The sequence below is a fragment of the Paroedura picta genome, chromosome 4, assembly GCF_049243985.1.
Source record: "Paroedura picta isolate Pp20150507F chromosome 4, Ppicta_v3.0, whole genome shotgun sequence".
NCBI lineage: Eukaryota > Metazoa > Chordata > Lepidosauria > Squamata > Gekkonidae > Paroedura > Paroedura picta.
The window spans coordinates 54,740,306-54,764,921 of NC_135372.1; the positions used below are offsets into that span (position 1 = coordinate 54,740,306).

Consider the following 24,616-nt stretch of genomic DNA (forward strand, 5'->3'; position numbering starts at 1 on the left):
ATTTGTGAAGGGATATAGACTTAAGTCTGTAATTTGCTTTTTTAAAAGCCTTAAAACTTCTGTACCTTTTTAAAATTCAGATTTTCCTCACCCAAAGGGTCTTTCGGTGACTTAACAACATTTAAACCAATAACATAAAAACACCATAAAAACAACATAAAATATTAAACTATTAAAATATATGGTTATTACCATATATCTAATTAAAACAGCCCAAACATTGGAGGTTACTCTTCAAAGGCCAGCCTAAGCAATTTGCCCTTGCATGCCCTGTGGAAACTAAGCAAGTCAGGCAGGGCATGGGTTTCATCCAAGAGTGCATTTCACAAAGTAGGAGCCACAACTAAGAGTCCTTCCCCTGGTGACATTGAACTAAGTCATCTTGGGCCAAAGATCTGCAAGAGGCATCTAAAGGATGATTGAACGGACTGTGTGTGTGTGTGGGGGGGGGGGGGGAGTTCTGTGACAGGGGAAACAGTTCCATAGATATGAGGGTCCTAGACCATTAATTGCTTTAAAGATTAGCATCAACACTTTGAATTGAATCTGGAGTTACTGCAGAATTGGAGTAATATGGGCTGGTCATGATGTTCCAGTCAGCAGCCTAGCAGCTGCATTCTGAACCATCTGCAATCTCCAAAGCATTTTCAAGGATAGCCCCGACATAGAGCAAATTGCAGTAGTTCCATCTAGCTCTACCAGTTGCATGGATCAATGTGGCAAGGACTGACCCAGGCAAATAAGGAGCCAGCTGATAGGCCTAGCATAAGTGGAAAAAATGCTCACTCTGCTACCATCAGCTCTTGGTTAACCAATGATAGTACAGAATCTAACTACATCCTGAGGCTCTTTACAGAGTCTACAGCTGTCAATTGGACACCATTGAGTCTCGGGGGTGATCCTCCAGCATCTAAGGCTTTTTTTTAGCCATATTTCCGCCATCTTGAGTAGATTTAGCTTCTGCCAGCTCTCCCTTAACCACTGAACTACCACAACCAGATACTGGTATAGTGCCAAGAGCCCTACTGCTGGCTGTTTATCAGGCAAAAGGAAGAGCTGAGTGTCATCAGCATACTAATGGCACCAACTCCGAACCTCCTGCTGCTCTTAGCAAAAAAGTGCATGTATATTTTAAATAACCTCAGAGAGAGGATGAAACCCTGTGGGACTCCACAGTTCAGCTCTCGTTGGGAAGACCTCCTCAGCAGCAACCCTCTGACTTTTAGTCATGGGGAAAGAGCATTAAAATGTATACTAAATCAGGTTCTACTACTTTGTTTTGTTGCTTTTTCTGATCATTTGGCTTAGTCTTGAGAGCACCCAGCAACATTGCCTTGTTTCACTATTATACCAAAAAAAAAACCTTAGAAAATCTTTCCTTTTCTCAAATAGTGGTCTTATGGGTTGTGAAACCATGTGACCCAAGAAGATTACTTCTGATAGGATTAATGACACATACCATTTTAGACTAACATCTGCTTTTCTCACATTACATTTTATATTTTATAGTAGATGTAAGAAATGTGTTCTGCCATAATATGGCAGCAGGTTTGTTGTTGTTTTTAAGTGAGAATATAGTAGAACGGACATCTGAAAAGGACCACTTCTGTGATCTTCTATCTTAGGTTACAAACACCTTAAGTGGCATGATGGCATATTATACTGTTAGAAAGGTCAACTTCCTGAATATAGGAGACGACCATCAGGCATGGCCTCTGTAGTTGCCATAATTTTTATAAATACCCATGCATTTGACAAAGTAGTCTCCAATTCACAAAAACCTACATGTTATTAAGTAAATTTGTTAGTAATTAAAGTGCCACAAGACTTTGTTATTTTAAATCACATTGGCTAGCCTAAATCATGGTAGATGTCTTGGGTTGCAACATTGCAGTTGCATTCAGATTCCTTCCCTCTTCAAGTCACTGAAAAAAAGGGGAAAGTGTCATATGAACTGCTGTGTTCCATAGTGAGTATCCTATTCTCGGAGTTAGAAAATTTTGAAAGTGGAAATGCTACTCTAAACTTTGCATTTAAAGTTGGGTGACACCTGTCTTTTAATTAACTTATTTTGATTAATCTCTGTTTTAATAGCTGAATGATGTGTACAGGTGTGTGTGGGGTCTGTAGTAAACCTTGTCCTAGCTTGCAAAATATAGCATACATCAGCTTATTATGTTCATTTTTATAAGGGCCTCTAAGGTAAAAGTAAACTTATCCCCTGTGCCAGCACCGAGTCATGTCTGACCCTTGGGGTGATGCCCTCTAGCGTTTTCAGGGCCTCTACAACAGTGTATTATATAATCTGTACACCGCCCGTGGCGCCGCGGGCGCCACGGACTAAATAAAATAGTAAGGGGTTCTGGGGCGGGATGTGTCCGGGATGAGGAAGGGTCCGGATTGGACCCTTCCTCATGACAGACAATCAGAGGGACCAATCGGCAGGCGCGAAGCGCCTGCCGATTGGTCCCTCTGATTCCCAGCCTCAGTAACTGCGAGCCGCGCGCAGCGCGGCTCGCAGTTGCTCCCGGCCTGACGAGTCAGGCCGGCCCCTGAGGGAGCCCCCGGCAAGACTCCAGCCGCCGAGACTCCAGCCGCCGAGAGGGAACCACGGCCGGGCCGCGCCCACGCGGCCCGATCCGCGGGCGCGGCTCGCGGGTGCGGCCCGATCCGCGGGCGCGGCCGGGCGCGGCCCCGCGGGCGCGGCCGGGCGCGGCCCCGCGGGCGCGGCCTGATCCGCGGCCGTGGCCTCCTGGAAGCAGCGGAAAGAACCAACCCCCCCCCCAGCCGCAGAAGATCAAATAAACGCACAGGACCCGCCGCAGCCCAGCACACCACGCCTGGGACTCCCCACCAAAAACCAGGAGACGCCGAGGAGCCGCCACCCGCCTCCTCTTTCAGGTACCCTGTCCCTTGCTCTGTCCCTCGCCTGCCCCTCCCTCTGGTCCCTGCCTGCTAGCGCCCATTGTCTTCTGGATACAATGGGCTTTTTTACTAGTATATATATAAAATTCTAAACATGACCCCATCTGTGGACATTTACCTCTGAAGGCTGGGGCCATGAACATACAAGATAGATATCTTGTAATGTACTGGTAATATACTTCATATTATAAGTATAATGAGAGCAGCCTAACGCACAATTGAGGATAATGGACATTGTACAGGCAGTTTAGAGGTCATATTTATTGACAAGAAAGATGCCAAAAAATTATAACTAATAATTATATCTAATTCTCAACTTGGGTATGACTGTAGAGGCTGGGACCATGCAAAGATACTACAAATCTGAGTGCTAGGTTTGCAGTAAAATCTGAAGAAAAGACATCACCCAAATGATAGAAATAGCACCTGTAACTTTAAGAAACAGATGCCCTCTGATACCTTAGTGGCTACAGTAGGGGTTGCTAAGCAACCAAATAACAATATTGCCAACCTTCAAACTTTTCTTTCTATCAGTAAAAGTTAAGAGAACTTTCCAAGAATTGCTTGGAAATCATTCCTGCTCTCCTCCTGTCCTGGAGTGAGAACTAGGCTAAGCCTATCAACAACCACTGTGGCTCACCACCACACAACTTACACGACCTATCCAGGCCCAGCAGCAATCACCTGGTGACTTATTAATATTTAACAGCAGCCACTACACAAAAGCCAGTGTAGTGTCATAGTAATAGTATCAGACTAGGATCTTGGGGAACCGGGATCAAATCTCCACTCTGCCATGAATTAGTGAGCTTGGGTCAGTCAATCATGGTCAGTATAACCTACTTAACAGGTTCAGGTGGGCAGCTGTGTTGGTCTGCAGTTGAAGAGCAAGATTCAAGTCCTGAAACACCTTAAAGACCAACAAGATTTGCCAGGTTTAAGTTTTTGAGAGTCAAAGCTCCCTTCATCAAATATTTGTTGATGTTTGACAAATGGAGTTTTTGTCTCCTGAAAGCTTACACCCTGGAAATTTTGTTAGCCTTTAAGGTGCTGCTGGACTTGAATCTTGCTCTTCTGTCTTACAGGATTGTTGTCCAGTGGGGGAGAGGAGAATTATATAAGCTGCTCTGGGCCCCATTGAGAAAAAAAGCAGGGTATAAATTAATACATAAAAACTGAAAACTAGCAAGGAATGTTGGTGGGTGGGAAGGAAAGAGTCAGGAAAGGGGGAGAGGAATGGCAGTTTGCTGAAAGAACAAAAGAGGGAATAATGTAGAGGAGGGAAATGAGATGCCTCCTATAGGTCCTTGAGGATTCCCGGCTTATAAATTAAATTTCTGGATTCTGAAACACTAAGGATCTTAATAACTGAATTGATCATTGCAACACCTGATTAATTTCACACACACACAGGCTGCTTTCAAACAATAAATTATAGTTTATAAGCAATGGTTTGATTAAATTCAACCTGCATGTGGTTTCTGAAAACACGCTACCCAGAAAACTGATTTATTGGTTATTGATCTGAGATTCTAATCCAGAATTTGTATCTGGATTGTTAACTGCCGTTTGCGATCACACCTGAATGCCCTCTTCAACTCCTCTAACGTTAATTTCATAGGAAGAGTGAGTACATATGTGACCTGGCCATGATACGTGTTTTCTCCCTAAGCCTAGAGGAACCCAAGTGCGAGAATTAACAAAACAACTGGGCTTGGGTGCTGAAGGCTGTTAAAAATCCATCATGTACAATTTTTAAAATGCCTTGAAGTGATGAAGGGGTTAATAATTGTCAAGATAAGGGAGAAATGAAAGCTAAAAGATTATTTTGATCAAGTGAGAAAGGAGCGGTAGAATAATCGTTAGTGTAAGAGGTTTAACTTTTTCTACGATTCTCTCACTTATAACAGCCTACATATATCAAGCAGACTTTATACATATTGAGACTTTTCAGCAGTTCAGAAATACAAAGAAATTCAGGATAACACTCAGAGGCAGGAAAAGAGGCAAACAACAGACTAACTGGGATTTACAAAGTTAGGTTTATTAGGCATATGTGCTAGACTAACCAGGGTTTATACAGAAAATTGATTTAAACTGACCATAGGAGAAGGAAGGCAAGATGGGTATTTTCAATGCAGAAAAATCAATTTTCTGGTTTTGGGAAGATCAATGTTTAGTTTTTGAAATGTTGCTTGCTTATGCTGTATTTGTAAATGCATACATGTGGTGTGTTGCCATGTGCTTATTTTCTCTAATGTTGAGGCCTATCACACCAATGGCACAAATGAAATGGTGCCTAAGTTGTCATTCTAATTCCGTTCTTCTGTTTGCATTTATGGTTGAATGTTTTATAGGAATGTTGTGGGTTGCCAGATAAATTATAGTGGAGTTCTCTACATGAGAGTGATATTTATCCATGCAAGACAGGGAGCCATCTAACATTTGCAGTCAACATAGTTCATTCAGGACTACTTTGAACATGCAGGTCTCACTTCCTTTCTTCACATGAACTGTTTATACACTGGAGGTTTCATGCTGGGCTGCAGGCTGGAGTTTTAAGTCGTGGCAGGTTGCCCCACCTCTTCCTGTATCCACACAGGGGAGCATTTGGCCCGATGCACCTCACGTGCCCCCGATTTGTGCTCCTGCGTGGGAGCTGGGACAGTGAAGTTCCCAGTGTGTAAACAGTCATGGTCTGTAGTTGTGGAGACAGCATAGTTGGCTGGAACAGCCTACTTGGAGGTATTACTACTGAGTATTACTACTGAGATCATTACATTGGTGAACTGCACAGCACACAAAAAAACACAAGTTACAACACATAGCTGTTTACCCAAGTGAAGCAAAGCAGGGTTTAGATATAGGAACCAGGTCAATATTCTGGTAAATTGTCACAGTTAGTACTTTACTGAATTTTCACACTATGGACCATTGTAAGCATGTGCAAACGTGCACACAGTTCTCTCATTGTCAGCAGTGTATTAAAGTTTCTTCTGCAGTTGAATGAGGCTGTCACTGTTATCTGTCTTAGCTTACGTATGGATGGAAGGGTTTCTTCTAACTTCTTTATCTGGAGGTAAGTCCCATTGGCTTCACTGGAACTTACTTCCAGGTAAGTGTCCATAATGTACTACAAGCAGTTTGTAGCTAAACTCTTAGCTTAGTTTTCATTTCACTGGCATGTGAACAGGATGCTCTGTTGGTCCAGTGATTGGCAGTTGATAAACAGGCAGAATAACATTTATCTTGTCTTTAACTTTACTAACTTTCTCCTTCTTTGACTTGGCTGCTTGCAATAATTATACATGCTCATTTGTACTTCCTCCTTCTTCCCACTTCCCAAAATGCTAAGTATATCTAACATGTTGCGATATACTGTAAAATGTTCTGCTACCTTGTTCATTTCACACAAATTAACCATATTTCCTTCTGAACCAAAAAGAAAGCTGCAGAGTGCTTTTCATTGTTCAAATTAAAAGGAAATGCAATTAAACTACAAAAATTTGCAATTCCTGCTAATGTTTTTCTTTACTGAGATGGCTTCTAGAAATGTCTGTGATTGTATCTTTTGTTTTAAAGTACTTAGTATGCAAGGCAACAAGAACTCTTAATTAGTGACAACAATCAAAATGCGAAGAATTACCTAGTAGTCAGTTGATCTCTTTGAACAGTTGTCAGCTATAAAAAAATGAATCCCATTTATGATACAGCTATTCCAAAAGCTATTCATTACAATTTTAAGGGGGTCGTTTATAATCTGTATCAGAAAAAGAGTTCACTGCAGTAATTCCCAACTTTATGTCAAGGCACAGTAATGAGCCATGAAAGAATTGTTAATGTACCACTAAAAATAAATTCAGCATATTTTTTTTTGATCCTGAAATATTTTTTCAGTTGATTATTACTGCAGTACTGGTTGTCCTTACCTCGTCTTTGCACTGAGTGTAATTTTAGAGCATTCAGCCAGTACCGCTAGAGACACCTAGTAGAGTGTCTGCCCTCAAAGGAAACTAGCTAGTGTTTTCCAGACAGAGTCAATATTCTGGGTATGATTGTAAAGAGTCAAGGAGAGGAATGGGATTGGGCTTTTTGGACAATGGGCTCAAAAACTCTTACTTTGGCATAAGCATTAAATGTGGCTCTAATTATAATGTAGAGGGGAAAGTGTGCCTGTGCTCTCTGAAGTTTGGAATACACTGTGACTGTATTCAGACATCATGATAACCTTTGAGTTATCATAGTTTGATGAAACTCTAGTTTAACTGGGACGTGTGGATACAGATGGCCTGGCAAACTGGAATTTATTGTTTGACACCAATCATGGGTATCAAACTAAACTGTTTAGTTGTAGTGCAGCCACAGGATTTACTAATACTGACTGGTTGTCAACCACAGTTTGTTGAGTAGAATTACCCTGTGGATTGCCTGGACACAACCGTGTCTGTTTACACAGCATGTCCACCCTACCAGGATAAGAAGCAAGAAGCAAACGTAATGGGGGTTTGCATACAAATGACTAGTAAACTAACCAGTTTTTGTTCAAGCCACTGCTGAAACAAGACACAGTTCAAACAAACCGCAGTTTATTGTCTGAATGCAGCCAAAGTTTACCCCACATTCCTATCTGTATTGCACATCTCATAGACAAACTCCATCAACTGGTCATGCCATAGCTTGGGTGGATCGCAATTTTTGATCGTGCTGAGAAGCTTTGCATTTGAATGGTTGTTTTTATGCTGCTTGAAGATGAATGAATCTTCAGTGGAATGTTAACACTAGTTTCTGTTTCTCATCTGTACAGTCCCTTCAGTCTGAATATGTTCAGTACTAAAGCCTTGTTGCTTCGGTGAAAGCTGGATAGCTCTTACAATTCAGTGTTCTTCACGGATGAGCAATACTGAGGGGAACAAGCAACTCACAGGGAAGAGACCCTCTCATTCCTGATTTGAACTCTAAAGACAACTAGGTCTTTGAATAACCACAGACGTTACTTAGTGACTACTGCAAATGCACTGAACTTCTGAATATTATAATTGTGTGCACAGATACGATATTTTAATACTTAAGGATATTTGTAATGAATTTTAGCAATACATTTGTAAGTACAGTTCTGATACAGTGTTACAATGTATATGTATACGTACTGAGTAAAATACTTTGGTAAGTTCACTGTGTGTATATATATATTATATAATATATATAAATTGTGTAAAAAAGTAGACTATATTTTGATTTGTGTAGCTTTTTTTAACAAAATGTGTATTTTTAAATATGAGGATTTTATAGTGCAAACGTTAGCCTGTACCCAGAGAAGCCTGTGTATACAAAGCACTTATGCTGGGGGTGGGGTGGGATTTCCTTTAGATATCAGCCCCTCACTGTTCCATAGAGTGCCGCTCTGGAGGGTTATCCAGCCTTCAGAAAGCAAGGGGTCTGCCCCCGAAGGAGCAGGGAGGTGAATGGCTCCTGTGAATGCATAGAAGTCTATACAGAAAGCGACTTGCAAAGCTCTGTATCCTCGCCATTAAAGGCAAAACTTGCTGACTTTATTTCATGCATCTATCACTGAGGTTCAGTTTAAAGAACTTTACCTGGTGGGGAACAAGTAAATCTCTCATTCTTGTTCTTTCTAGCTTTTAAATGCTAATGCTTAAAATGGGCCTTCAAAAGGGATATGGTGTCTCTGTCCTATTCTGAAATCCTGCATTGGTGGTGTTCTCTTTTTTTCCCCCTGTGGAAAGGGAATGTAATTTTAAACAATCTTTCGTATTGATGAATATTTTCAGTCCAACAACTTTTTTTAAAAAGATGATCTACTCTTGGAGCCTTACTTTCTGTATTGTTTTCTGTCTATCGTTTTCAGTGCTAAAAACTGTACTTCTATCAGAATGTAAACACCAGAGGAAACACATTGTTTTGAACTGCAGAAAGGGCTGGTGCCTAGCAGGTAAAACCTTGTGTTTCTCTGAATTTGTAATGTCTTCAGATTTAGATTTGCTGGATGCTTTTATTTCTAGGATGCATAGTGTTGCATCAAAGGTGCATATTAGTATTGCTGCGAAATTAGGCCGGTTTATTGTATATCGTTCATTAGAAATTTCAGGTACATTGTTAAAGCTTTGCACAGACTATTCTATTCCATCGAAATCCGTGTTGATTGCACATTCTACCATGCTGTGCTTCTACTCCCAAATGCTCTTGTTGCTGGTTAATATCAGCTTTAGTTCTCTGTTAACTTTAAGCTTTGAAGCCTTTCAAACAGTGTTGCTGAGAGAAATGTACCTGTGTATGGGAATTATTCAAAAATAGCTCTGAAATAGAATAACTTCCCATTTGTTTCTCTGTTGGCAGCTCTACCAGGTGCTGTCATTCAGAATGGTGTAATTGAACAAGCTCAATGGTAATATGCGTTTTGCTTGCCATTTATAGCATACTAAGGAAGAAAGCCCAACACACAATATTAAACAAAGCAAAGGAAGTTCTTTTTTATTGAATATCAAGCCAGTATAATTCATTCTGAGAAAAAATCATACATTGAATTGAAGGGAGATGGTCATAATTATGGTAAAAAAAATTCTCGATTGCACCTGTTTTAATCACTGAATGCAATAATGTAATTTTTTATAATGTACATAATGTATTGTATATGAGTGATCAGCAAATTCTAAGGTAATTCTACCTCTTACAGAGTTTCAGATGTATTTTGCTATTATTGTACTTACTAGAAAGATGTACTATTTTTGAAATGTAGAGGTATAAATGCTAATCCATAATAAAAGTAAAAATTGCACAGCTTATTTCTTTCATTTAAAAATATTTTAGCTACTTTTGAATTTTAAGTAATATAATTTTGTTTCACAGTATGTCTTGTTTTTGCCCCCCATGAACTTTGTTCTATCAACCCCAAACTGTCCTTCAGAATGGTAGCAACTACGGATTCTTGTGTAGTTATAGCTGATTCGTAATTTTTTTCCCTGACACTGAGCTTTAATTGTGAGTCAAGAGAGGGGTCTTTATCAAGGATTCTCCTGAACTAAGTCTAGTGTTTCCTTCTTCCCCATCCTCTGCCAATATTTCTTCTTTATGTGACCCTGCTGTCATTCTCTGTATTAGCCTCTTCCCCCAAAATGGCAACAGCTGTGAAGGTTTAACTGGGCCCTCTCACACTTCCTCATATACATCCTGTTTTGGTTATGTACTACATTTTTTTGTGCTGGTCCAGTTTGCAGTGGAAGTTTTGAGACAAACAGCATTTGCCTTGTCTTCACATTCTTGCTGTGCTCTATATGGGTCAACTTCATTCACACAGGTGCTTCCTTTATTATCTTCCGTGAGTTGCCTAATGCTTTGTGTACATGCTGTAAATATCCATGAGGATGTGGAGTGAGTTTTGTCACAAGGAATGGATTTATTGACCAACACTAAAGTGGATTTTGCACTCCTGTTTCTAAGCTTTGCACAACACTTCTGAAGACTAACACATTTTGCAAATTATCTTGATCTAGTCTTTTGAACTCTCCAACAGAATTATGTTGTTCTCAGTTTACCTGTGGGCAGAGGAGTAAGACCTCATGCCCATCTACTGAGTTGGGATGGGATTGGAACCAAGGAATAACACTGTGAGAACAAATCACTTTCGTGCAGAGGGACAGTTTTCCAGAAACATCCATCTAAAGGCCTGACCTCCTGATCTAATCATATTAATTCTAGACTAAATATACTGTCCCATATTTTCCTTGCATACGAGTGTTTTCTCCATTTTCATCCTTTGATGTGCTGATAAAAAGTAGTTCCAAAATCTAGGGTGAACTTCCACTTTCTACAATGGATGGCCAGTGGTACCATAAGAGCACGCTTTTGTGATACTGTATATGCAGTCAGAAACAGGAGGGCCCATGTTTCTAGCTCTGGTATAAATTCATCCCTGTGCTCTTGACTGTCCTAGCTTCTTCTCAGTAAAGCCAGCTTGGTGCAGTGGTGGACTTCTAATCTGGCAAGCCGGGTTCAATTCTGCACTCATGCAGCCAGCTGGGTGACCTTGGGCTCACCACAACGCTGATAAAGCTGTTCTGATCCAGCAGTAGCATCAGGGCTCTTTCAGCCTCATCTACCTTACAGGGTGTCTGTTGTGGGGAGAGGAAAGGGAAGGCAACTGTAAGCCACTTTGAGACACTTTTGGGGAGAGATAAGTGGCATATAAAAGCTATTCTTCTAAATGGGAGGGAAACCACCCCATAGCGCAATGGACTGCATGTATAATGTATGTATCAGAGGGGCCCTAATTAATCAGAACTGAAGACAAAAGTATTCCCCCCCCCCCTCTTCAAAAAAGGATAGCCTGCCTGAGGAGGTCAGGAAGACTCCTACACTTGGATTAGTTCACAGGATACTTAAAAACAAAATTGTTCAGGAGAGCAGGGGAGTTGTAGTTTAAACTGTCAATGGAAATGTTAAGCAGTTTTCTTTAAAAAAAACAAGATTGTTTACAATACACTTTTATTTCATTCTTTAACCATTCTTGCTTGTATATTATATACTGCTCTAGTCTTTACTTCATTGTTTCTGTAATTCTCTCGTTTTGCTTGAGTCCCAATGAGGAAGATAGATGATAAATGAAGGAAGCAAATAAATAACCCACCTCACAGGGCTGTTACAATAAAACTGGAGAGAAGAGAACTGTACGCTGCTCTGAGCAATTAAAAGGGAGGCTGTGTAAAAATATAATAGATGGTGTTTGCATGGAAACTAGCAGGGCAGAGGGTTGCTTGAGTGATTTTATCCATAAGGTGAAATAATTTATCCAGAAGGGCTTTTGAAAGGGTGCTGCTTTTGACGTTGTTAATCATTTTTATTATGTTGGATTCTGAAATTTCTTTAAAAATTGACAGCTTTTAAGGGTAACTATAAGAAGCATCATTTCTGTGATTGTTAGTTGTAATAAGAAAAATATATTTCCATCATTATCTGTAGCATGCTGAATTAAAAGAGATAGATAGATAGATAGATAGATAGATAGATAGATAGATAGATAGATAGATAGATAGATAGATAGATAGATAGATAGATAGATAGATAGATAGATAGATAGATAGATAGATAGATAGATAGATAGCAATATGATCAAGATTCTGTTACCGAGCAGCATGAAGTGTGTCTGCATATGGCAATGAAAGATTTGTTCTAAAATTAGATTTTTTTAAAAAGCCATTAGATGCATAAAACCCTTTACTGAAATAACACAGACTGGAAGAAGCCAAGTACAATGAAGTCTTAGCAGAGGAGTTTCAGGCTTTCCTGGGCTGGGCTTCAGCGATATTGGAAGGGTCTAAGAGAAGTGCCCTGGAGGGTGATGTTAACACCAGGGTGCTGGGGGTGGGGGGTGGGAGGAAATACTCTGGCTGTGTAATTGCAGTCTTTCCAGAGCGTGCTGCTGAGCTCTTTTCCTCCCCTCCCTCTTGCTCCCACAAGCCTGAAATCTGCTGAATAATTCATAGAGTACAAGCATCGAATTTTCCCCGGCTGATATACATCGTGTGTGCTGTAGAGCACTAGAAGGAGCCCTGAGTTTTCAGATGAGGTGTTTAGTTCTCTTGAGACCGTTCATCACCCGTTTTTTTGCACAGGTAACCATCCTTTCTTCTCTTTCCTCTGTTTGCTTGTTCCTCTTTGGGCATTTGATGCTCTGGCCCTTCTTGTGAACTTGATTCTGATCACAGACCTCTGTCAGATGCATTCCTCCATATGCTGCTGCTGGCATTGTCTTCTGCTGCTTGCCTGGCTTTTGAACACTCGTCTGAGATCATGATGGCTGCATCCCTGCGAATATGCCTGTTCTCCTTGTTTCACATTCTGAAGAAAATGCCATGTATTTTTGCCAACAGCTGACTTCAGGATTCAGCATGTGCTAAAGTGGGGAAAAGGTGGCATTGTCTGTCTCAGATATTGCTGTCTCTGTTCTCAGCATGCTTTGGACCTTTCCCACGATCTGCGTTTGCTCTTGTTGGGTTATGCGTGGTCCTTATTTATATCTTGATTTCTTCACGGCTCAGCTTAGCCACCTCCAGTGATGAGATCTGTCTAGAGGCTGAGCTGCAAAAGCACTGGATATATGCTCTACGGCATGCCCAACAGCTCTTCCTCCTGGAGCTCCAGCTCCTTGCATCTGCTGCTTTGTGATGAGGACTCACTTGGCTCAAGGATCTCTTTGTCTCTTCTGTATGTCCTGTTGGCTGTCTCTGGCACTTTCTCCAACATCACCGTCATTTATCTGGTCTTTACCTTCAGGAAGCTGCGCACCACGAGTAATGCTTTCATTGTGAATGGTTGCATTGCTGACCTTTGCGTGTGTGGGCTTTGGATGCCACAGGAAGCGGTGCAAGGGTTGTTAACTCCAGGCTCTGCTACGGCTCACTCAGAAGGGTACCACATGCTCCGGGTTGGGCTGGTGGGCCTGGGACTCATTGTCTCACTGTGTTCTCACCTCTTGGTAGCTCTCAACCGATACGTCCTCATCACCAAGCCTCCAATCACATATCAGGCGGTTTACCAGCAGAAGCACGTTGCCTGGATGATAGGCCTGTCATGGGGGGGCGCCCTGCTCCTCGTCTTGATTCCATCCGGACTGCAGACATGGCACCATGACGAGCCGGGGCCTGGAAACCCTCCTAGCAGAAACGGCTCCAGTTACGCAGGCCTGATGTTTGCCCTAGCTCTGCTCAGCCAGACAGTGGTGCTGTTGCACTGCTACATGGGGATTATAAGGAGAGTGCGGGGCAGCGTCAAGCGGGTCAGTGTCCTCAATTTCCATCTGCTTCAGCAGCTGCCCTTCCCAGCTGTATCCCAAGTACCACGCCGGACGCAGCGGCGCTTGAGCAGCGTCTCCGTGTTGCTCCTCTGCCTCGTGTTTCTCCTGGCTACCCAGCCCTTGGTGTGGGTCAGCCTGCTAGACTTTTTCTTCCAGCCCACTCCTCGGGGGGTCCAGCTAGCCAGCTGGTTACTCTTTTGTTCTCTGTCTGCCTTCAATCCACTGCTGTATACATGGAAGAATGAGGAATTCCGGCGCTGCATGCGCTTAGTTCTCCCAGGAGGGGAAACTGCGGCGGTGGCGGCCAATACCCTGCCCCTCCCCACAGTTTCTCTCCCACCTCAGGAGCCATCTCAGCAGGCTGCAAAGATGGACAGCATGGGCAGCTTGGTGATTCAGTGACCCAACCTGGGAAGAGAAAATGTTCTGAGAGACATTTGGAATGTCTGTGACGGGGAATGACTCACGGAAAGGCTCTCAACAGCTCCCTGAAGAGAGACCTCAATTGCTGCCATAGCGACATTTGTCAGCTCAACATTTATATAATATAAAAATTTTTGTATCAAACCAGTTTTCTACTTTGTGGAATTTTACTGTCGTTTAATGTAGTCAGGCTGAAAGCATGTCATATACCTCAATTTGCCTGTCAGTGTCTTAACTTTTGCCTGAAATTTTGCATTCCTCCCTGGCTCCCAGAAGTGCCAATAGAGAGCAACTTGCAAGGGTAGAATTGCTGCAGCTCGGTAGTTGAGGGCATAGTTGGTGCGTATAAGGTCCAAAGGGCTGGGAAAGCCCCTCTGCCGGAGACCTTGAAAAGCTACTGCCAATCAGAGCCAAGTTAAGTTCCTCTCCAATTGTTTCTGTCTTTTTCTATTGACGTTAATGAATCATGGAGGCTAGAAGTGGGACTTGACAATAGTATTTCTCGACTGCTCAGGAAGTGTGGATTTCTTTGGGATACCAATCATAATCTAACTTTCAGAGTGTCTGTGTGCTGTCAAAGCGTGTTAGGAATTTAAGATAACAGCAAAGTAGCTACTGTCACTGTGGACCAGCAACAGCAGCACAAGTTGAGAAAACTAATACAGTGCCATGTGTGGAAGTTGATCCAGTGGGGATATGGGTTCAAATCCAACTCAGTCAACGGTGTCCTTAGACCAGCTGCTGTCCTCACCTTATTTTACCTCAGACTTGTCGTGAGGAGAAACTGGACTAAGTCTCATGCTGGCTTCCTTGAATGGAGTAGAAAAGAGAGATCATGATAAAAATATATGAGTGTGCATGCTTCTGCATGTACAATGAATTCACATGAAATCTGTAAGTAGAAAAAATAGCCTCCTTGTTGAGGACTTTGTCAGTAGAAGCACCTTACCCTCAGCTAAAACTATTTTTAAAGGCATAATGATTTGCTCAGGCAATGATAAGGAAAACTATCTGACATGATCTTCTGGTGTGTAAAGGTTATCTGTGCCCCAGCTCTGTATGAGTAATGCCTGGGCACAGAGTTCCTTCCCAGTCTCCAGCACACAATTCAATCTGTTATTTGTTTGTTTGTTTATAAATTGAATGTATAGCCGGCCTTCCTCCGAAGACTCAAGGCAGATTACCTAAAATATAAAATCCATAAAATCCCATAAAACCCCTAATCTGTATAACTGCCAAGGGCCCAAGATAGCTGTTGGCTCTCTCTACTGACCTGGTATGATTTTGATCTAGGCAAGTGTGAGCAGCTGATTCATAAGTTTCTGAACTTTTTTGTATGAAAGTGAAACACTCTTACATTGTTAAATCAACTCAGTGATGCACTGGCTAAACTAAGCATAGTAGAAGGAAGAGTGTATTTTTATACCCTGCTTTTCACTACCCAAAGGAGTCTTAAAACAGCTCACGATCGCCTTCCCTTCCTCTCTCCTTCTTCTCCCCTCTTCCCTGTGAAGTAGGTGAGAGCTCCAAGAGAAACTGCTCTGTGAGAACAGCTCTAATAGGACTGTGACTAGCCCAAGGTAACTCAGTTGGAGGAGTGGGGAATCAAACCTGGCTCTCCAGATTAGAAGCCACTGCTCTTAAGCATAACACCAAGCCTATAGTTTTTGTACACTTACTTCAGAGTAAACCCCATTGTAGGGATTACTTCCAAGGGGGGATGTGCAGAATTGGGATGCAGTTTTCTGTGACTGAAATGAGATTTTAATCAGCATACTAATGGCACCAACTCCGAACCTCCTGCTGCTCTTAGCAAAAAAGTGCATGTATATTTTAAATAACCTCAGAGAGAGGATGAAACCCTGTGGGACTCCACAGTTCAGCTCTCGTTGGGAAGACCTCCTCAGCAGCAACCCTCTGACTTTTAGTCATGGGGAAAGAGCATTAAAATGTATACTAAATCAGGTTCTACTACTTTGTTTTGTTGCTTTTTCTGATCATTTGGCTTAGTCTTGAGAGCACCCAGCAACATTGCCTTGTTTCACTATTATACCAAAAAAAAAACCTTAGAAAATCTTTCCTTTTCTCAAATAGTGGTCTTATGGGTTGTGAAACCATGTGACCCAAGAAGATTACTTCTGATAGGATTAATGACACATACCATTTTAGACTAACATCTGCTTTTCTCACATTACATTTTATATTTTATAGTAGATGTAAGAAATGTGTTCTGCCATAATATGGCAGCAGGTTTGTTGTTGTTTTTAAGTGAGAATATAGTAGAACGGACATCTGAAAAGGACCACTTCTGTGATCTTCTATCTTAGGTTACAAACACCTTAAGTGGCATGATGGCATATTATACTGTTAGAAAGGTCAACTTCCTGAATATAGGAGACGACCATCAGGCATGGCCTCTGTAGTTGCCATAATTTTTATAAATACCCATGCATTTGACAAAGTAGTCTCCAATTCACAAAAACCTACATGTTATTAAGTAAATTTGTTAGTAATTAAAGTGCCACAAGACTTTGTTATTTTAAATCACATTGGCTAGCCTAAATCATGGTAGATGTCTTGGGTTGCAACATTGCAGTTGCATTCAGATTCCTTCCCTCTTCAAGTCACTGAAAAAAAGGGGAAAGTGTCATATGAACTGCTGTGTTCCATAGTGAGTATCCTATTCTCGGAGTTAGAAAATTTTGAAAGTGGAAATGCTACTCTAAACTTTGCATTTAAAGTTGGGTGACACCTGTCTTTTAATTAACTTATTTTGATTAATCTCTGTTTTAATAGCTGAATGATGTGTACAGGTGTGTGTGGGGTCTGTAGTAAACCTTGTCCTAGCTTGCAAAATATAGCATACATCAGCTTATTATGTTCATTTTTATAAGGGCCTCTAAGGTAAAAGTAAACTTATCCCCTGTGCCAGCACCGAGTCATGTCTGACCCTTGGGGTGATGCCCTCTAGCGTTTTCAGGGCCTCTACAACAGTGTATTATATAATCTGTACACCGCCCGTGGCGCCGCGGGCGCCACGGACTAAATAAAATAGTAAGGGGTTCTGGGGCGGGATGTGTCCGGGATGAGGAAGGGTCCGGATTGGACCCTTCCTCATGACAGACAATCAGAGGGACCAATCGGCAGGCGCGAAGCGCCTGCCGATTGGTCCCTCTGATTCCCAGCCTCAGTAACTGCGAGCCGCGCGCAGCGCGGCTCGCAGTTGCTCCCGGCCTGACGAGTCAGGCCGGCCCCTGAGGGAGCCCCCGGCAAGACTCCAGCCGCCGAGACTCCAGCCGCCGAGAGGGAACCACGGCCGGGCCGCGCCCACGCGGCCCGATCCGCGGGCGCGGCTCGCGGGTGCGGCCCGATCCGCGGGCGCGGCCGGGCGCGGCCCCGCGGGCGCGGCCGGGCGCGGCCCCGCGGGCGCGGCCTGATCCGCGGCCGTGGCCTCCTGGAAGCAGCGGAAAGAACCAACCCCCCCCCCAGCCGCAGAAGATCAAATAAACGCACAGGACCCGCCGCAGCCCAGCACACCACGCCTGGGACTCCCCACCAAAAACCAGGAGACGCCGAGGAGCCGCCACCCGCCTCCTCTTTCAGGTACCCTGTCCCTTGCTCTGTCCCTCGCCTGCCCCTCCCTCTGGTCCCTGCCTGCTAGCGCCCATTGTCTTCTGGATACAATGGGCTTTTTTACTAGTATATATATAAAATTCTAAACATGACCCCATCTGTGGACATTTACCTCTGAAGGCTGGGGCCATGAACATACAAGATAGATATCTTGTAATGTACTGGTAATATACTTCATATTATAAGTATAATGAGAGCAGCCTAACGCACAATTGAGGATAATGGACATTGTACAGGCAGTTTAGAGGTCATATTTATTGACAAGAAAGATGCCAAAAAATTATAACTAATAATTATATCTAATTCTCAACTTGGGTATGACTGTAGAGGCTGGGACCATGCAAAGATACTACAAATCTGAGTGCTAGGTTTGCAGTAAAATCTGAAGAAAAGACATCACCCAAATGATAGAAATAGCACCTGTAACTTTAAGAAACAGATGCCCTCTGATACCTTAGTGGCTACAGTAGGGGTTGCTAAGCAACCAAATAACAATATTGCCAACCTTCAAACTTTTCTTTCTATCAGTAAAAGTTAAGAGAACTTTCCAAGAATTGCTTGGAAATCATTCCTGCTCTCCTCCTGTCCTGGAGTGAGAACTAGGCTAAGCCTATCAACAACCACTGTGGCTCACCACCACACAACTTACACGACCTATCCAGGCCCAGCAGCAATCACCTGGTGACTTATTAATATTTAACAGCAGCCACTACACAAAAGCCAGTGTAGTGTCATAGTAATAGTATCAGACTAGGATCTTGGGGAACCGGGATCAAATCTCCACTCTGCCATGAATTAGTGAGCTTGGGTCAGTCAATCATGGTCAGTATAACCTACTTAACAGGTTCAGGTGGGCAGCTGTGTTGGTCTGCAGTTGAAGAGCAAGATTCAAGTCCTGAAACACCTTAAAGACCAACAAGATTTGCCAGGTTTAAGTTTTTGAGAGTCAAAGCTCCCTTCATCAAATATTTGTTGATGTTTGACAAATGGAGTTTTTGTCTCCTGAAAGCTTACACCCTGGAAATTTTGTTAGCCTTTAAGGTGCTGCTGGACTTGAATCTTGCTCTTCTGTCTTACAGGATTGTTGTCCAGTGGGGGAGAGGAGAATTATATAAGCTGCTCTGGGCCCCATTGAGAAAAAAAGCAGGGTATAAATTAATACATAAAAACTGAAAACTAGCAAGGAATGTTGGTGGGTGGGAAGGAAAGAGTCAGGAAAGGGGGAGAGGAATGGCAGTTTGCTGAAAGAACAAAAGAGGGAATAATGTAGAGGAGGGAAATGAGATGCCTCCTATAGGTCCTTGAGGATTCCCGGCTTATAAATTAAATTTCTGGATTCTGAAACACTAAGGATCTTAATAACTGAATTGATCATTGCAACACCTGATTAATTTCACACACACACAGGCTGCTTTCAAACAATAAATTATAGTTTATAAGCAATGGTTTGATTAAATTCAACCTGCATGTGGTTTCTGAAAACACGCTACCCAGAAAACTGATTTATTGGTTATTGATCTGAGATTCTAATCCAGAATTTGTATCTGGATTGTTAACTGCCGTTTGCGATCACACCTGAATGCCCTCTTCAACTCCTCTAACGTTAATTTCATAGGAAGAGTGAGTACATATGTGACCTGGCCATGATACGTGTTTTCTCCCTAAGCCTAGAGGAACCCAAGTGCGAGAATTAACAAAACAACTGGGCTTGGGTGCTGAAGGCTGTTAAAAATCCATCATGTACAATTTTTAAAATGCCTTGAAGTGATGAAGGGGTTAATAATTGTCAAGATAAGGGAGAAATGAAAGCTAAAAGATTATTTTGATCAAGTGAGAAAGGAGCGGTAGAATAATCGTTAGTGTAAGAGGTTTAACTTTTTCTACGATTCTCTCACTTATAACAGCCTACATATATCAAGCAGACTTTATACATATTGAGACTTTTCAGCAGTTCAGAAATACAAAGAAATTCAGGATAACACTCAGAGGCAGGAAAAGAGGCAAACAACAGACTAACTGGGATTTACAAAGTTAGGTTTATTAGGCATATGTGCTAGACTAACCAGGGTTTATACAGAAAATTGATTTAAACTGACCATAGGAGAAGGAAGGCAAGATGGGTATTTTCAATGCAGAAAAATCAATTTTCTGGTTTTGGGAAGATCAATGTTTAGTTTTTGAAATGTTGCTTGCTTATGCTGTATTTGTAAATGCATACATGTGGTGTGTTGCCATGTGCTTATTTTCTCTAATGTTGAGGCCTATCACACCAATGGCACAAATGAAATGGTGCCTAAGTTGTCATTCTAATTCCGTTCTTCTGTTTGCATTTATGGTTGAATGTTTTATAGGAATGTTGTGGGTTGCCAGATAAATTATAGTGGAGTTCTCTACATGAGAGTGATATTTATCCATGCAAGACAGGGAGCCATCTAACATTTGCAGTCAACATAGTTCATTCAGGACTACTTTGAACATGCAGGTCTCACTTCCTTTCTTCACATGAACTGTTTATACACTGGAGGTTTCATGCTGGGCTGCAGGCTGGAGTTTTAAGTCGTGGCAGGTTGCCCCACCTCTTCCTGTATCCACACAGGGGAGCATTTGGCCCGATGCACCTCACGTGCCCCCGATTTGTGCTCCTGCGTGGGAGCTGGGACAGTGAAGTTCCCAGTGTGTAAACAGTCATGGTCTGTAGTTGTGGAGACAGCATAGTTGGCTGGAACAGCCTACTTGGAGGTATTACTACTGAGTATTACTACTGAGATCATTACATTGGTGAACTGCACAGCACACAAAAAAACACAAGTTACAACACATAGCTGTTTACCCAAGTGAAGCAAAGCAGGGTTTAGATATAGGAACCAGGTCAATATTCTGGTAAATTGTCACAGTTAGTACTTTACTGAATTTTCACACTATGGACCATTGTAAGCATGTGCAAACGTGCACACAGTTCTCTCATTGTCAGCAGTGTATTAAAGTTTCTTCTGCAGTTGAATGAGGCTGTCACTGTTATCTGTCTTAGCTTACGTATGGATGGAAGGGTTTCTTCTAACTTCTTTATCTGGAGGTAAGTCCCATTGGCTTCACTGGAACTTACTTCCAGGTAAGTGTCCATAATGTACTACAAGCAGTTTGTAGCTAAACTCTTAGCTTAGTTTTCATTTCACTGGCATGTGAACAGGATGCTCTGTTGGTCCAGTGATTGGCAGTTGATAAACAGGCAGAATAACATTTATCTTGTCTTTAACTTTACTAACTTTCTCCTTCTTTGACTTGGCTGCTTGCAATAATTATACATGCTCATTTGTACTTCCTCCTTCTTCCCACTTCCCAAAATGCTAAGTATATCTAACATGTTGCGATATACTGTAAAATGTTCTGCTACCTTGTTCATTTCACACAAATTAACCATATTTCCTTCTGAACCAAAAAGAAAGCTGCAGAGTGCTTTTCATTGTTCAAATTAAAAGGAAATGCAATTAAACTACAAAAATTTGCAATTCCTGCTAATGTTTTTCTTTACTGAGATGGCTTCTAGAAATGTCTGTGATTGTATCTTTTGTTTTAAAGTACTTAGTATGCAAGGCAACAAGAACTCTTAATTAGTGACAACAATCAAAATGCGAAGAATTACCTAGTAGTCAGTTGATCTCTTTGAACAGTTGTCAGCTATAAAAAAATGAATCCCATTTATGATACAGCTATTCCAAAAGCTATTCATTACAATTTTAAGGGGGTCGTTTATAATCTGTATCAGAAAAAGAGTTCACTGCAGTAATTCCCAACTTTATGTCAAGGCACAGTAATGAGCCATGAAAGAATTGTTAATGTACCACTAAAAATAAATTCAGCATATTTTTTTTTGATCCTGAAATATTTTTTCAGTTGATTATTACTGCAGTACTGGTTGTCCTTACCTCGTCTTTGCACTGAGTGTAATTTTAGAGCATTCAGCCAGTACCGCTAGAGACACCTAGTAGAGTGTCTGCCCTCAAAGGAAACTAGCTAGTGTTTTCCAGACAGAGTCAATATTCTGGGTATGATTGTAAAGAGTCAAGGAGAGGAATGGGATTGGGCTTTTTGGACAATGGGCTCAAAAACTCTTACTTTGGCATAAGCATTAAATGTGGCTCTAATTATAATGTAGAGGGGAAAGTGTGCCTGTGCTCTCTGAAGTTTGGAATACACTGTGACTGTATTCAGACATCATGATAACCTTTGAGTTATCATAGTTTGATGAAACTCTAGTTTAACTGGGACGTGTGGATACAGATGGCCTGGCAAACTGGAATTTATTGTTTGACACCAATCATGGGTATCAAACTAAACTGTTTAGTTGTAGTGCAGCCACAGGATTTACTAATACTGACTGGTTGTCAACCACAGTTTGTTGAGTAGAATTACCCTGTGGATTGCCTGGACACAACCGTGTCTGTTTACACAGCATGTCCACCCTACCAGGATAAGAAGCAAGAAGCAAACGTAATGGGGGTTTGCATACAAATGACTAGTAAACTAACCAGTTTTTGTTCAAGCCACTGCTGAAACAAGACACAGTTCAAACAAACCGCAGTTTATTGTCTGAATGCAGCCAAAGTTTACCCCACATTCCTATCTGTATTGCACATCTCATAGACAAACTCCATCAACTGGTCATGCCATAGCTTGGGTGGATCGCAATTTTTGATCGTGCTGAGAAGCTTTGCATTTGAATGGTTGTTTTTATGCTGCTTGAAGATGAATGAATCTTCAGTGGAATGTTAACACTAGTTTCTGTTTCTCATCTGTACAGTCCCTTCAGTCTGAATATGTTCAGTACTAAAGCCTTGTTGCTTCGGTGAAAGCTGGATAGCTCTTACAATTCAGTGTTCTTCACGGATGAGCAATACTGAGGGGAACAAGCAACTCACAGGGAAGAGACCCTCTCATTCCTGATTTGAACTCTAAAGACAACTAGGTCTTTGAATAACCACAGACGTTACTTAGTGACTACTGCAAATGCACTGAACTTCTGAATATTATAATTGTGTGCACAGATACGATATTTTAATACTTAAGGATATTTGTAATGAATTTTAGCAATACATTTGTAAGTACAGTTCTGATACAGTGTTACAATGTATATGTATACGTACTGAGTAAAATACTTTGGTAAGTTCACTGTGTGTATATATATATTATATAATATATATAAATTGTGTAAAAAAGTAGACTATATTTTGATTTGTGTAGCTTTTTTTAACAAAATGTGTATTTTTAAATATGAGGATTTTATAGTGCAAACGTTAGCCTGTACCCAGAGAAGCCTGTGTATACAAAGCACTTATGCTGGGGGTGGGGTGGGATTTCCTTTAGATATCAGCCCCTCACTGTTCCATAGAGTGCCGCTCTGGAGGGTTATCCAGCCTTCAGAAAGCAAGGGGTCTGCCCCCGAAGGAGCAGGGAGGTGAATGGCTCCTGTGAATGCATAGAAGTCTATACAGAAAGCGACTTGCAAAGCTCTGTATCCTCGCCATTAAAGGCAAAACTTGCTGACTTTATTTCATGCATCTATCACTGAGGTTCAGTTTAAAGAACTTTACCTGGTGGGGAACAAGTAAATCTCTCATTCTTGTTCTTTCTAGCTTTTAAATGCTAATGCTTAAAATGGGCCTTCAAAAGGGATATGGTGTCTCTGTCCTATTCTGAAATCCTGCATTGGTGGTGTTCTCTTTTTTTCCCCCTGTGGAAAGGGAATGTAATTTTAAACAATCTTTCGTATTGATGAATATTTTCAGTCCAACAACTTTTTTTAAAAAGATGATCTACTCTTGGAGCCTTACTTTCTGTATTGTTTTCTGTCTATCGTTTTCAGTGCTAAAAACTGTACTTCTATCAGAATGTAAACACCAGAGGAAACACATTGTTTTGAACTGCAGAAAGGGCTGGTGCCTAGCAGGTAAAACCTTGTGTTTCTCTGAATTTGTAATGTCTTCAGATTTAGATTTGCTGGATGCTTTTATTTCTAGGATGCATAGTGTTGCATCAAAGGTGCATATTAGTATTGCTGCGAAATTAGGCCGGTTTATTGTATATCGTTCATTAGAAATTTCAGGTACATTGTTAAAGCTTTGCACAGACTATTCTATTCCATCGAAATCCGTGTTGATTGCACATTCTACCATGCTGTGCTTCTACTCCCAAATGCTCTTGTTGCTGGTTAATATCAGCTTTAGTTCTCTGTTAACTTTAAGCTTTGAAGCCTTTCAAACAGTGTTGCTGAGAGAAATGTACCTGTGTATGGGAATTATTCAAAAATAGCTCTGAAATAGAATAACTTCCCATTTGTTTCTCTGTTGGCAGCTCTACCAGGTGCTGTCATTCAGAATGGTGTAATTGAACAAGCTCAATGGTAATATGCGTTTTGCTTGCCATTTATAGCATACTAAGGAAGAAAGCCCAACACACAATATTAAACAAAGCAAAGGAAGTTCTTTTTTATTGAATATCAAGCCAGTATAATTCATTCTGAGAAAAAATCATACATTGAATTGAAGGGAGATGGTCATAATTATGGTAAAAAAAATTCTCGATTGCACCTGTTTTAATCACTGAATGCAATAATGTAATTTTTTATAATGTACATAATGTATTGTATATGAGTGATCAGCAAATTCTAAGGTAATTCTACCTCTTACAGAGTTTCAGATGTATTTTGCTATTATTGTACTTACTAGAAAGATGTACTATTTTTGAAATGTAGAGGTATAAATGCTAATCCATAATAAAAGTAAAAATTGCACAGCTTATTTCTTTCATTTAAAAATATTTTAGCTACTTTTG

The 24,616-nt window shown here is 41.4% G+C and overlaps 2 protein-coding genes and 1 long non-coding RNA gene across 9 annotated transcripts in view; all 3 read left to right on the forward strand.

Moving 5' to 3' along the window:
• CDC14A (cell division cycle 14A) overlaps positions 1-24,616 on the forward strand; it is a 125,678-nt gene that overhangs the window by 69,087 nt on the left and 31,975 nt on the right. For 5 of the 7 annotated variants that reach the window (XM_077332867.1, XM_077332865.1, XM_077332864.1 and 2 more), the window contains one exon: positions 7,730-9,718. The exons of 1 other annotated variant lie outside the window; for it this stretch is intronic. In XM_077332867.1, coding sequence (XP_077188982.1) covers positions 7,730-7,759 — 30 coding nt within the window. In that variant the 3' untranslated portion in view covers positions 7,760-9,718. Of the gene's footprint in view, positions 1-5,959; positions 6,005-7,729; positions 9,719-24,616 lie in introns of those variants that run through there. One more of the 7 variants, XM_077332868.1, reaches the window with a different exon arrangement.
• Positions 12,665-15,890, forward strand: GPR88 (G protein-coupled receptor 88). The gene has a single exon (XM_077336308.1). It carries the CDS (start codon positions 13,037-13,039, stop codon positions 14,132-14,134), a length of 1,098 nt encoding a protein of 365 aa, XP_077192423.1. The 5' UTR covers positions 12,665-13,036; the 3' UTR covers positions 14,135-15,890.
• On the forward strand, positions 17,567-24,575 carry LOC143835368 (uncharacterized). Its single transcript, XR_013230115.1, has 2 exons — positions 17,567-20,861; positions 22,587-24,575. It is a non-coding gene; the product is annotated as an uncharacterized LOC143835368 (long non-coding RNA).